Source organism: Cupressus sempervirens, chromosome 6 (assembly GCF_028749045.1).
Source record: "Cupressus sempervirens isolate cs-2001-9-10 chromosome 6, ASM2874904v1, whole genome shotgun sequence".
Classification (NCBI taxonomy): domain Eukaryota; kingdom Viridiplantae; phylum Streptophyta; class Pinopsida; order Cupressales; family Cupressaceae; genus Cupressus; species Cupressus sempervirens.
In genome coordinates, this window is record NC_143123.1 from 364,915,402 (window position 1) to 364,930,866 (window position 15,465).

The following is a 15,465-nucleotide window of genomic DNA, read 5'->3' on the forward strand; positions in this document are numbered from 1 at the left end:
GTTTGGTGGACATAGCCCAGGGATTGTGTGAACCACGTTAAATCATGGTGTCTTGTATTCTTTTTTGTGTGATCTATTATTTTTTGATATTGTTTATATTTGCATGTAATTGTTATTTTTGTCTATGGTTTAATCCTAACAAGTGGTGATTGATCAGGGAAGTATTGTACATACTCTATAATTCCTCGATGGGGTTTTGTTGGGATTTTGGGCCGACATGTAATTATTAATTATAACCCTAAAGCAGTAAAAATACTTGTAGAAAAGGGCTTAGGGTTAGGGATTGTTTCAGTGTTGTGATATGAAAATTGGTTCTTACAGTGGTATTGAGTTGTAAGGGATTACAGATTGTAATCAGGTTGTAATCACTGGATCGTAATAATAGTAGACTTGTTGTTTGGTGGACATAGCCTAGGGATTGGGTGAACCACATTAAATCTTGGTGTCTTGTGTTCTTTTATATGTGATCTAACATTTTTTGATATTGTTTATATTTGCAGGTAATTGTTCTTTGTGTTCGTGGTTTAATCCTAACAAGTAGTATCAGAGCGAGGTTATTTTTCAGTTATCCTCTATAGGAAAATCTCACGGTTGAGTGGGAGCGATGATAGATGAGGGTAAGCTAAGGATTGACATGTTTAATGGGAAGAAGTTTCAGTTATGGAAGATGCAAATGGAAGACTATCTTTATCAAAAGGATTTATGGAAGTCGTTGGAAGACAAAACCAAGAATTAGGGATCTGTGTCAAATGACGATTGGGATATTTGGGACAGAAAGGCACTTCAAAGCATTCGATTATGCCTAGCACCATCGGTGACATTTAATATTACAAAAGCAAAGACAAGAGAAGACTTGATGCAAACCCTAGCAAAATTGTATAAAAAGCACTCTGCTTCAAACAAGGTATTTCTCATGAAGCATTTATTTAATATGCAAATGATAGAAGGTGGATTTGTTGCAGATCATTGAAACAAGTTTAATACTATTACTAGTCAGTTATCTTCTGTGGGTATTAATTTTGATAAAAAAATTAGGGCTCTCTTGATTTTGTGTTCTTTGCCTAAAATTTGGAATAGCTTGGTAATGGTTGTGAGTAATTCTGTTCCTGGATCTAGTACCCTAAAATATGATAATGTGATCGGTGTTATTTTGAGTGAGGAAACTCGTAGGAAAACCTTAGGTGGATCTACATCAAGAAGTTCTTTGAATGCACAAAGTCAAGGCAAAACATATGAGAGAGGAAGTAATTCCAAAAATTGTGGGAAATCAAGAGGAAAGTCAAAGGGGAGGAGGTCTCAATTGAGAGGACCGAATGACTGCTGGTACTGTAGGAAACCAGGGCATAAAAAAAAAGATTGTTGGACTCAAAAGAAAAATGAAGGAGATAAACCAGATGGAGACAAGGAGGCAAATGTGGTAAGTAACAAATGAGAAAAAGATGCTTTGCTTCTATCTTTAGAAAGTGTTGATGATTTACGAGTTTTAGATTCTGTTGCTTCATTTTATGCTACACCTCACAGAGGTTATTTCATTGATTATGTCCAAGGGGATTTTGGAATTGTTTATTTGGGGGATAATGAACCCTATCAGATTGTTGGAAAGGGAAAATTTAAGAATAAGTTGCAGAATGAGAATCATTGGCTACTACATGAGGTAAGACATGTTCCAAGGCTGAGTAAAAATTTAATTTCAGCAGAGCAACTTGGTGATGAGGGTTGTGTAGTTACTTTTAATGATAAAAATTAGAAGGTTTCAAAAGGTTCCCTTGTAGTAGGCACCTTATATCTTTGTACATGTCATATTGTTCCTTCTAATTTAGTTGTTTTAAGAGAAAAATGAATGTTCAGGAACAGTTGTTGGAGTTGAGAAAGAAGAACAAATAGTTGTTGTAAATTTTGATATAGTGCTATGACACAACAGACTTGGGCACATCAGTGAGAAAGGTATGAAAGTACTTCATTCAAAGAAAGTTTTACCAAGTTTGAAATGTGTTAATATGGATTTCTGTGAAAGTTGTGTGTATGAAAAACAAAAGAGAGTGAGTTTTGTGAAGACTGGGAAGGAAAATAAAAAGGAGAAATTAGAGCTTGTGCATACCGATGTATGGGGACCGGCTCAGGTATCTTCCCTTGTTGGCTCTCATTATTATGTTACATTTATTAATGATGCAACTAGAAAAGTATGGATTTATTTCCTTAGACAAAAATCTGATGTATTTCAAACTTTCAAGAAATGGAAATGCTTGGTTGAAAATGAGACTAGTAAGAAATTAAAATGTCCTAGATCTAATAATGGTGGCGAGTATTGTAGTCATGAATTTGAAGATTATTGCTCCACTAATGATATTTGTAGATAGAAAACTATTCCAAGGACTCCACAAGAAAATGGAGTGGCTGAATGCATGAATAGGACTATAGTGGAGCATGCAAGGAGCATGAGGTTGCATGTTGGGTTGCCTTTACACACGTGGGTAGAGGCTATCAATACTATTGTATATTTGATTAATAGAGATCACTCTACTCCTTTGTGTTTTGGTATTCTAGAGGAAGCATGTATTGGTAAGAAGGTGAGTTATTCTTTTCTCAAAACCTTCGGTTGTGAAGCATTTGCTCATATAGATTCTGAAAATAGAACCAAGTTGGAAGTTAAATCAAAGAAATGTATATTTTTTGGATATGGCATTAATGAATTTGGCTATAGGCTCTAGGATTTTGAAAATCATAAAATTGTAAGGAGTAGGGATATCATATTCAATGAGAAAGTATTGCACAAAGATCTGTTGCAACAACATGAGAAGAAAGAAGATGATTATGTAGTGCTGGATAATGCTCCAACCATTCCTCATGATGTGCAACAAACGCAACAACAAATACCACACACACTAGCAAATATTAGATGGTCAACAAGGATGAGTAGACCTCCAGAAAGATTTTCTCCCTCTTTATATTCTATTTTATTTACTGATGTTGGTGAACCTAAATGTTATAATGAAGCTATGTAGGTGGATACTAAGATTCAGTGGGAGTCTACAATGAAAGAAGAAATGGACTCTTTATTGAAAAATAAGACATGCATTTATGCAAGTTGCCTGCAGGTAAAAGAGCTTTACATAATAAGTGGGTTTATAGGTTAAAAGAAGAGGATGGTGGTAAGAAAAGATTTAAAGCAAAGTTAGTTGTAAAAGGATTTGCATAGGAAAAGGAATTGATTTTGATGAGATATTTTCTCCTGTTGTTAAGATGACTTCTATCCGTACTGTTTTAAGTATTGTGGCTATTGAAGATTTGCATTTAGAGTAGCTTGATGTTAAAACAACCTTCCTTCATGGTGATTTGGATGAAGAGATATATATGACTTAGCCACAAAGGTTTGAGGTCAAAGGTAAGGAGAACTTAGTGGGCAAATTGAAGAAAAGTTTGTATGGCTTGAAGCAAGCACCTCAGCTCTGAAATTTGACAATTTTATGCATGAGCATGGATATAGTAGGTGTCATTCAGATCATTGTGTTTACTTTAAGAGGTTGGATGATGATAGCTACATTATTTTATGTTTATATGTTGATGATATGCTTGTAGTTGGGTCTAACATGGATCAGATTAAGGGCTAAAATGCCAGTTAGCAAATGCATTTGCTATGAAGGATTTGGGGGGAGGAAAACAAATCCTTGGATGAAGATTTGCAGAGACAGGAAGAACAGAAAATTGACACTATCTCATGCTAATTATGTTGAGAAGGTGTTGCAATGTTTCTCTATGGAGAATGCTAAAGTTGTCAGCACACCTTAACCTGGTCATTTGAAGTTGACTAAGGAGATGTGTCCCAAGACACAAGAAGAGGAGGATAAAATGTCAAAGGTACCCTATGCTTTAGTTGTATGAAGCTTGATATACGCTATGGTATGTACAAGGCTAGATATTGCACATGCAGTGGGAGTCGTTAGTAGATATATGAGTCATCCAAGAATTGAGCATTGGAATGCAATTAAATGGATTCTCAGATATTTGAGAGAAACATCTTGTAAGTGTTTACACTTTGGAGGCTCTACTACTAGCTTGCAGGGCTATGTTGACTCAAATTTGGTAGGGGATATTGATATTAGGTGGAGTACTACAGGTTATGTATTTACTGTTGGTGGGGCAACTATGAGCTGGGTTTCTCAGTTACAAAAGGTTAATGCTTTATCTGCTATAGAGGCAGAGTATGTTGCTACTACAAAGGCAGGTAAGGAGATGATATGGCTTTAGTTCTTCTTGGAAGAATTGGGACACCCTTAGAAGGATAATTATTTGCTTACAGATAGTTAGATTGCCATTCATCTTGCGAAGAATTCTGCTCTACATTTAAAGAACAAACACATACAATTGCGGTACCATTTCATTTAGTCAGTTTTGGATGATGGACAGTTAAAGCTGGACATGATACATACATATGACAATCCAGTAGATATGTTTACAAAGGTCGTAACAAGGGAGAAGCTAAACTCCTCTTCAACTTTGGTTGGTCTTCTAGTCTAAACATGAATAAAAGAACAATAAAGTCCAAGGTGGTTTGATCCAGTGGGAGCCTCATGGAGTAGCAACATAGCTACAGGATCAGTCTCCAAGTGGGAGACTATTGTTTAGTGTGGAGCCTGATCAATCGCCAAGTGAGAGATTGTTAGATTGTGGTGATTAATTAGGAAAGTACTATACATACTCCATAATTCCTTGATGGGGTTTTATCAAGATTTTGGGCTAACATGTAATTATTAATTATAACCCTAAAGCAATAAAAATACTTGTATAAAAGGGCTTAGGGTTAGGGATTGTTTCAGTGTTGTGATGCGAATATTGGTTCTTGTGGTAGTATTGAGCTATAAGGGATTACAGATTGCAATCAGGTTGTAATCACTGGATTGTAATAATATTAGACTTGTTGTTTGGTGGACATAGCCCAAGGATTGGGTGAACCACGTTAAATCTTGGTGTCTTGTGTTCTTTTCTGTGTGATCTATTATTTTATGATATTGTTTATATTTGCATGTAATTGTTATTTCTGTCTGTGGTTTAATCCTAACACAATCCATGCACCACATCAAAACACTAGCACAAGCCAACAAATCCATGTTAGAAGTCATCACAACATATTACCACGCTAGGAAAACAACCATACAAAACTACAACATGGAATGCCATAGTTTTTGGATTCCCAAGAGTAATTTTTAGACACTAAAGAATGCCACAAATAAGACCAAACTCTGATTCCATCTACATAAGTACCAATACATCCTCAACCTTAATTTTTAGAGTAGAAACCTTTTAGAAAGCACACATGTCGCTCTGTTAATTGTAACTATATTGTTTTGTTCATTGAACACATACATCTGCACTATATATAATTCTGGATATAGATGTATAAAACTGAAGAACTAATAAACAACATCTTCACATAATAGTCTTCTACTACACTACTACAATTGAATGTATACTTGTCTTCAATTATATTGAAGCACTAAATACATACTTGTCATCACAACATATTACCACACTAGGAAAACAACCATACAAAACTACAACATGGCATGCCATAGTTTTTGGATTTCCAAGAATAATTTTTAGACACTAAAGAATGCCACAAATAAGACCAAACTCTGAATCCATCTGCATAAGTACCAACACATCCTCAACCTTGATTTTCAGAGTAGAAACCTTTTAGAAAGCACAAATGTCACTCTGTTAATTGTAACTATATTGTTTTGTTCACTGAACACATACATCTGAACAATATAGAATTCTGGATACAAATGTATAAAACTAAAGCATTGTTAGACAACATCTTCACATAGTCATAGGATACATAATAGTCTTCTGCTACACTACAACACTGAATGTATAAGTTTGTCTTCAATTATATTGAAGCACTAAATACATACTAGTCTTCCACTATTCTAAATGTTTAGTACACAAGCTTATATTTCAAAATACAATAGATTTTTGAACCATATTGTTTGAGTAAACATAAACACCTGTGAAACACAATGTTTGACAGTAATGACAACAAACAACCAAACATATATTTACAATAATCACAACAAGAAAAAGAAGCAACAATAGAAGTCATTTGCACACCCAAGAGCCAAATATAAAATCAAACACACAAGATGAGTGAAATGAAGCTAAGGATAGGGAAGACCACCCACATGGCTTGAGCACCAAACCTATATGGAACAAAGTTGTTAAGCCTTCTCCAAGAATGGAACCAAACTTGATCGCCAACACGACTGTCCACCTCAAAATCCAAAGTCAGATACTTAGTTGTAAAACTAATTCATCCCTAATCCTTTATAAATTTAAATTTTAAAAAATTGAAATTGAAATTTTAGTTAAAACCCAATACTAAACTCAAATCTACAATTATAAATTAACTCATTATAAATAATACATAATCTTCAAATGAAATTTATATTTGTTAAACTCAAATTTATAGCTTATAAATTTATCTTAGAATGTGTAATCTTCAAATAAAATTTATACCTTTTCAATATATGAAAACAAATACAAACAAGGGGTGCAAGCACTAAAGTTCCTGCCTTAATGATTTTATAGTTGATTGAAGTAGGTTTTGGTTAAAATATAATGTATTTAGTTTAATAAAATAACAAATAAATAGCAATGACAAATAGAATATTATAGTGGTAAGCTAAATTAAATTACAGAGTATAGTCAGTATATTATTAAATTATATAACTGCAATGATATATATTAATTAAAATAGTAAAAGAATATATAAATAAATATTATAGTATCATGGTAAATTAAAATTAGATGACATCGTAAAGAACATTTATGAGACCAAAGATATTTATGAACTAATTATATATAAGATATAGATAAAATTATATAATTTTTTTTAAAAAAAGTTAAATTGATTAATTTTAATGATGAAATTGTTTGATATATCTCGTTTAAGCGATAAATTCATCTAATTGAAGAAGGTGGACAATATTCTTAAGCTTAAATGTAATGCACAAAAATAAATAAACATAAATTAATTTAAAAATAACATTTATGCTTTAAAAAAACCAAACACACTTATCATAAATAAAGTTGATAATATACAAAGCTAAACAATTTGAATTTTATTAAAATTGATACAAAATTAGTATTATGTATTTTAAAGTATAAATTAAAAATATCAGTATAATAAAAATTATATATAAAAATAAAAAATAAACAATAAATCTATTAAAAGCATTGGTTTAGATATGTCAAAATAAAAGAAACTAAATTCTAATTTAAGCTTATATATAAATTAAAATTAAAATAAATATGAAATTAAGCTATATAAAAAACAATTTTTAGAAATTGACAATTTAAAAGAGTTAAAATGTCTATATTTGATTAAAATACATATACTTGATTAAAATATCTATATTTAATAGCATTTTACAAATTACAAAAATAAACATCAATTAAAAGTGATTGTCTTTTTAAAAAAAAGTTTGTCCACTAGTCACAAATGTGGAAAAGGTAAAATTGAAATTAATGCATTCATGAAGTGTTAGGAAAATGATTATTTTTTAATAAAATTTATCCACTTGTCACAAGAAAAGAAAAGATAAAGTTGCAATTAATGCTTCCATTAATAGAGGTGTTGGAAAAAAATAGTTGTATTTTTGTTGAAGAAAATTAAATTTTTTCATTGCCTTTTTTCTCATGAGCCAAACATTACTATATGAATGAAATCTAAAATTTGATTGGTGTAGCTATTAATACAATGGACTAAGCGAAAGCATAAGTTACTTGCCGTAAGCAGGAACTAAAAATTATTAACCTTTGTAAAAACATAGAAATTACCCACCAATTAGTATTATTTAAAAAAAAAAAAAATCCAAAATAAATTGAAAGGAAAATAAAATTGGTATTTTCTAAGTGAAGCCAAATATATCAAAAGAACGATGAGATTGATTTAGAAAGATTGGTGAAAAAATCAGCACCTACTTTATTCCACCGCTTTTAGAATCCAAATGCAGGAGTTAACATCAAATTGGAAAACGGGAGATCCTCTCTTCGAAAATTAAAAATGGCAGGATCTGCGGTCTCATAGAAGTTGAGCTCTGGATGATAAAACTAATTCGGTTTGATTAAAACATCACCTCTTTTGTTGATCTCGCCTTCGTAAATTGTGCGAAACATCACGACTTGCAGCGAACATAATATGAATTATTGACACTTGGTCTATACAAATCTGAAGAGAGACATCCCGGCATCAACAAAAATGGATTGGGAGGACGGCGTTGAAGGGAATGACGTTGGCAATGTAAATGGTGGGAGTGTAATGACTAGTGAGCAAATGGACGTGGAGGCATACGCCTGTCTTTACAGTGGGAGAACAAAGATAATGCGGCTGATGTTCATAGCGGACAGGTGTGGAAACGAGAGCATGGGCTTGGAAGCCCTTCGGATGGCTAATCATGAGGCTAAGAAGGGCGACAACACGGCGCTGCTCAAGGATGTGCTGCACAAGCTCGAGGCCAGACTTGGCCCCTCTTCTCAGTTCTCCATCGCCAATGAGCACGACTGGATTGATGCCGTCGAACGCCGTGCTCAACTCCGCAAGGAAAAGCTCGAGAATGAACTCAATGGTTATAAGGTAACATCTTCTCTTTCCCTCGCCATTGCCTGCAATGTTTGCATTCCAATACAAAACTCAATTATAGGAACAGGTTTTAAATTTTATTCGGTCCTAATCAACAAGAAGGCAGCATTGCCAATCAAACACGTTGACAGGCCCAGTTTTAGACGCACGGGAAGGAATTAAAAATTTTATTAGGTAATTGTAAACCGGCAGTCCGAAAACTTCCTGGAACAGGCCCTAGTGGATTTGTACTTTAACCCTATTGGAAAGCAATTGAGCCCCGGCCCTTCATTTGGCCACTGCGACCTTTTTCCGTTTGATTATCAGTTCTGAGGATTGGTTGTGATGTTAGTTTTGCGATTGCAGACAAACCTAATAAAGGAGAGCATTCGGATGGGATACAATGATTTTGGGGACTTCTTCTATGCACATGGGATGCTGGGAGAAGCTTTTAAGAACTATGTGAGGACTCGTGATTACTGTACCACTTCGAAGCACATAATCCAGATGTGCCTCAACGTGATCCTGGTGAGCATCGAGATGGGGCAATTCATGCATGTCTCCAGCTACGTAACCAAGGCTGAGCAGACTCAGACACAAGCCCCTGATCTCCAAGACGCTCTCCTCCTTCCAAAGCTCAAATGTGCTGCCGGACTTGCCCACCTCCATGCCTCCAAGTACAAGCTAGCTGCTCGCAAGGTAGTCTCATATTCCTGGTCCTTCTATACCATAACAACTGCACGTATATGTAGATGGGATGTTGATACCTTAGTTATACTTCATAATTTTTTGTTGAGGACAATGTTATGTGACATTATATGACACGCAGTTTGTGGAGACAAGCTTTGAAATTGGAAATAATTATACAGAGGTTATTGCTCCACAAGATGTTGCCACATATGGAGCACTCTGTGCACTTGCATCATTTGATCGATTGGAACTTAAGGTGCGATTCTTTTCAATTTGCAATGTTTGTATCTCTTTATGTGAAAAAACAATTATTTTGCTGCTTATGCTGAAGGTAGTTTTGCCTTTTTTCACCATGTCCTGCCATCAGAATAAAGTTATAGACAATAGTAATTTTCGGAATTTCTTGGAACTGGTGCCCGAAGTAAGGGAACTTATTCATGACTTCTATTCAAGGTATGATTTCATCTTTCTTCAACTTTCCCTCTTTTCCAACTCTGCGATTTTCTAATTTTATAAATTTCAAGAAAATGTTTCGTTTTCCTATTTGTTCTGCAAGTGAGTTCTTGGCTTTCAAGGTTCTAGTTGCTCTAGAGTGTGGATGGCAGACATCTTTCCTACCATGAGGTGGCTAAACTTATTTCAAGCCTTACATTATCATGTCAAATAATATGATTTTTAAGATCCCTGATTAAGTTAAAAAAATTAAAACAAATAAATTGGGTAGGATATTTTCAGTTTCTGCTTAAATCCAGTACAGAAACTTGTGAATGATTGAGTGTGTTATGTTCTACATGGTTGTTACATCCTATAGATGGTCAACCTCAAACTATTAAGTAGTAAGAAGGAAGGTCTAGTGAATCTGACAGCCTGACATAGATAATTATAAGAGGCATCCTTGTCTGGAACTTAGTTTAATGGTCAGTGTATAATGGCAGATTGTGTACGTAGTATATTACAGCACTTACTTGAAAACGATGTGTTCAAGATATTTAAAGTTAAAATATGCTCTTTAAATTCTATATTGTGATTGACCTCAAACTACTAAATAGTTAGATGGGAGATCTTGTGGTCTTATTGGGTGAAGCTTGAGTACTTTGATTTGTAATAGGCTTTTAGCCTTTTTCCATATGAACTTGGTTTAAAGGTTAATCGGTAGGGTTCATTGATGCAGTGTGCAGGTAGTTGATTGCAAGGACATTCCTTGAAAATGTCGTGTAAATATGATTTTGAGTTTTTAGCTTAATAAATAAAGATGAAATGAAAGGGATCATGATCCAGTATGCAAGGAGAGAATTCCTGATAAGCTAATTATGCACTGACTGAACTAGAGGGGTTCACAGTTTAATTTGTCAGTTTTGTCTAGGGTATGATGTAGTTTGATTTGTTTATTGAGTATTCTGAACCTCTAGCACTTTAGGGAATCTGATTCCAACAGGCCTCCATGGTGCATAATCCTAGTGATGGACCACACTTGTTGTGCTAGTTCCTTGAGAGTTGTGGGCTGCTTCTGTTAGAAAGTAAAGTCCACCAAGATAACTAAGAGGGGGTGGGGATGAATCAGTTATTAGATCAATATTACTTTTATCAACCTTATTAAACTTCAAACATGTGATCTATAATAACAGTAACCATAAGAAGATACACATACACAATAACACTAGATATGTTAACTAGGGAAACCCTTGATCAGAGGGAAAATCCCAGTGGAGATGGTACCCACAAAAATGATGTACTAATATATAAGTTCCTTGTAAGAGGATGGACTCTGTTAGGAGCCAATGAAATACATTCAATACATATCAGTTCTTGTTAGGAGACTTTGAATCCCTATTAGGAGATATCAACCATGTTAGGAGTTGTGTCAACCCTGTTAGGAGTTGTAGAAGATAGATGGACCCATTGTCCAGACAGTTTCAAGGGCAAGACCACCAAACTCACTGTCCAACTGGCTTCTGTATTATTCCTTTCAAAATAAGACAAATGCACTTGATCTCAGTTACTCAATACTTGCTCTGTCCTCTCGCCGTGCCTCTACCGCACCAAAACACTTCTCAGATCTTAATACCAGATCTGCAAACTTGCATCACAATGATCCCTTTGATCACTTGCTCGCATTTACCAAACTCACAAATCAAATGCAATTCACTTATTGTACACACTCCATACAGTATCACAAGGAAAATAACTTTCCTTAATACCATGTCCTCAAAATAATTCATTGAGTCGGCCTTGGGGCTTTCCCAAATACAACTATAATAAGACCTCATTAAGATAATACAATGCATTAGATCTTTTCACGATTACATAATACAATGTTGGCTCATAGTCGTCACAACTTTTCACACGTGCGACCTTGGAATCCGTGCACTCGTTGATGTCATCATCAAACTGTCTACTGTCTCTGTCTAACTTTGCTCATCCATATTCTATCCCTGTTAGGAGATATAATCCGAACACCAAAAACCACTTCTCAGGAACTCTATTTGCAAATTGTCTTCTGTAAATCACAAATAACTCTTACCAATCTTAGACTTTCTGCACATGCTTTTAGCCACATCATCAGGGCACACTGTAGAACATGTCCTCAACTACGCTTGACCTCATCTTCAATACTCGATCTGTACGACCTCAATCTCCGTCTGCTACTTTGCCATCAATGACAAACATTCCAATGCTCCAGTAATGCTAGAATACTCCCCCATAGGAATATCATCAACATTCATACTAACAACTTCCCCTTTCTTGCTTAGATATCTATAACCATGTGTCAAGTAGTGGGTACACATATAATGCTCTAGAGTACAACATGGTCACTGCATTTTGACATATCCACATATGAGCCCATATTTGTGCTATATCTGAAATGTCCATGTGTGGTATCATAACGTCCAATACTGCATGTAATTTAGGGCTCTATAAAACATTGAAAAATTGTAAAAATGAAAAGTTCAAGAATTTTTTTTTTTGAAATTACTAATGACAAATATAAAATATAAAAAATAGTATACACAACATATAAAAACGAAACTATATATAATTTATAAATAGTTTTTTATGTTAGGTACAATGTTCTTGGATGTATAAATAATTGATATTTGTTTATTTTGTAAGTGTCGTAACTATTTATAATATATATTTGCATTAGGGGGTCTTGAAAATTTATTTAATCTGTGTTTGTTAAAACATCCGTTTCCATTCTACCCCAAGTTCCATTCTTTCTCCAGTAAGTTATGTAAATTTGTGTCTTCGTGGCTTTTCTTGATAAATTTGATGCCATTCTGAAATGATGTGCACACAATTTATTGGTTTTTTAATTTATGTAAATACTCTTTACAAAATAATTTTTTGTGTTCCTGGGTCCACACAACCCACTACAAGACACAATGAATATACCTAGCTGCGAACTGGTTGAACCAAAAGAGGGGAAACCACAAACATGTCAAATCAGTAATGCTATATATTTCAAAGTTATCAAGCATTACATATAAGACTTAAAGCATGAGAAAAAAAGATAGATCGATTGCCAAAGAAGTTGTGGTTAGTGAATGTCATGGCTAGAGGTGAAGATTGACCTGTTGGCAGTTTGGCTAAGCTAATGTGTTAGGATTGTCATTTATGCGAACATATAGTCTACTTCAATATGGCAGAACCTTTGGTGAAGTTTGGAAGCACATTATTAAGAAAATTGACTAAGTACATATCAGCAACACTGGCTTTAGAAGACTTATTTTGTTTGGCGAGCTTCATTAGAAGCACATGAGGCTTCGCGCACTTACAGGCAGATAGTATCACGATAATAGATAATCGTCTATTATTAGTTAATGGTAATCTATTGTAAATATTTAGTTAGCTTTAGTCAGCTTTAGCTTTTTTAGCTTTCTCAGTTAGAATAGAATGTTTCTATTCTTTACAATCGTTTCCTAAGGAAGCATCGTTTTATTCTTTTGTATATATTGAACTTTCGGTCTTTGTTAATAACAAGCAAGCATTTACCAATTACTTCGTAATATGGTATCAGAGCCAATACTTCAACTTTTTTCAAAAAAATTATAGTTTCTTTTGAAATTATTTGTTAAATTTGTTTTAAAATTATTTTAGAGATTTTTTCACATAAACCCGGCTAGGGTTTCCGTTTTTTGATAGACTTTCTTTTGTTCGAATCTTGAAGAATTACAATCAACAAAAATCGCACCAATAATACACTTGGCTAGGGTTTTTTAGCGGAACAAATCACCAAATTTGTCTGCAAATCATCTAATCTTTGGTTTGTGGTTTGCGAATGCAAAGATTTGATCATTTGTGTGCATCCTGTGCGATTTCCTGATCAAATCGTGTGCATCCCGTGCGATTTTTTTTTTTCAAATCGTGTCTGAGGAGCTATCTATCCCATTTTTTGGCTGCCCTTTTCTTCTTTCAGCACACTTTAGACATCATCTTTGGTGTAATTTCTGCTCTCCAAAACCGAGAACAACTAGAGATCTACTGCTTGCTACCAAAAATTGAGAGTTTTTTGCTTCCAAACTCCATTTTTTTCAGCAATTCCGAGCTTTTATGGTTGCTGACTGTGTTTTTTTCGAAACCCTAATTTTTGACCTTGAATTTTTTTTGATCACAAGTTCTTGGTGGGTTTTTCGAGAGCTCAATTGGGTTGTCGTCCATTTTTTTGGGTGCCTTGCTTTTCGTGCCTTGATTTTCGAGCTAGTGGATTCAGGGAACGATACCATATTCCTTCTAAGTTTTTTTGAGCTCTCTTCTAGGCCACTCCTCGTTACAAGCTAGAGTTGCTGTTGCTCCAAAAGATTGATCTGTCAATGCCTAATACAACCACTAGGCATATAGAACACAGGAGGCGGTTAAGCCATGTCACGAATCTCGAGATTCGAACCTGTGACCAAGCTTTGATACCAATTGTTAGAAATAGGGAATACTGAGGGGGGCGGGGTGAATTAATATTCTACAAACTTTTGTTGCCAACTGGATATTATTAATTACTTTGTACCATGCATAAGAAAATAACCAAGTAATGCTGAACATAGATAATAACCATGCATAAAGAGAACTCATAACACCATATTTTGTTAACTAGGGAAACCTTGGCCAAGGGAAAACCCTGGTGGGGATGATACCCACTAGATAATATACTCATATATATGTTCTTTGTTAGAGGATGCACCTTGTTAGGAGTCAATGAGCAAATTCAATATAGAGAGTCTTTGTTAGGAGACTTTGAATCCCTGTTAGGAGATTCTAACCTTATTAGGAGTTGTAGTACAATAGATTCAAGAAGAGCTCACTGCCCAAACATGCACTTGTAATTACAAGAAGAGCTCATTGCCCAAACAAGTGATTAGTCCTTAGGTATATAGGTGTTGTAACTTCTTTCTTGATTGATCTCTGACCTCAGCTCGATGTAACATTCACATTTCCCGAGTCTTAATTAACAACAAACATACTCAAAGAAATACAGTTATTACTTCTTTTTCATAGGAAGATAGTTATGTCAGTCATGTTCATGTGAATGAGAGTTACAGTTAAATTCAGTTAAACAAAAATTCGTAACTAAGGATTGAAAACACCATCAATGAATTTACTATGGAAATTAAAATCTACATACCATGGAGTTCGAGATCAAAATCAATCTAGGGATGCTTTTGCAACCACCCAAGTTAGTCCACAAATACCACTATAACATTATCAAATGACGACTACCATCCAATCCCGCTATATCAAAATCAAATGACGATTATCATTAAATACCACTATATCAATTAGGGCATCACATACAACTATATCACTTAGGGCATCGATTACCATTGAATCATTTAGGGCATCGATACCACTGTATCACTTAGGGCTTCAGATACCACTATACCATTTAGGGCTTCAGATACCACTGTATCATTTAGGGCTTCAGATACCACTGTATCATTCATTTCTTTCCAATTTGCTAAATTATGGCATTAACATAAGATTAGAAGATATGCTCATAATCATTATTCTTATAGATTGAAAAACTGAATAACAATCTTATAGATATATTCCATATTTAATTAGAAGATCAATCGATCTAATTGGTTGCCAATTATATTGATGATAAGAATTGCTTTCATTTTAAGAAATAACTGTAACAATGATACAACTCCATTAATCTTACCTTC

At 34.4% G+C, this 15,465-nt stretch overlaps 1 protein-coding gene across 1 annotated transcript in view; it reads left to right on the forward strand.

Moving 5' to 3' along the window:
• The first annotated feature begins 7,937 nt into the window (after positions 1–7,937).
• The window catches only part of LOC149552597 (COP9 signalosome complex subunit 1-like), a 69,873-nt gene continuing 62,345 nt past the window's right edge, over positions 7,938–15,465 (forward strand). Inside the window, exons 1-4 of the mRNA XM_089788196.1 lie at positions 7,938–8,632; positions 8,984–9,316; positions 9,447–9,563; positions 9,675–9,760. Of these exons, the coding sequence (XP_089644322.1) occupies positions 8,258–8,632; positions 8,984–9,316; positions 9,447–9,563; positions 9,675–9,760 (911 nt within the window). The 5' untranslated portion in view covers positions 7,938–8,257. The remainder of the gene's footprint in view (positions 8,633–8,983; positions 9,317–9,446; positions 9,564–9,674; positions 9,761–15,465) is intronic.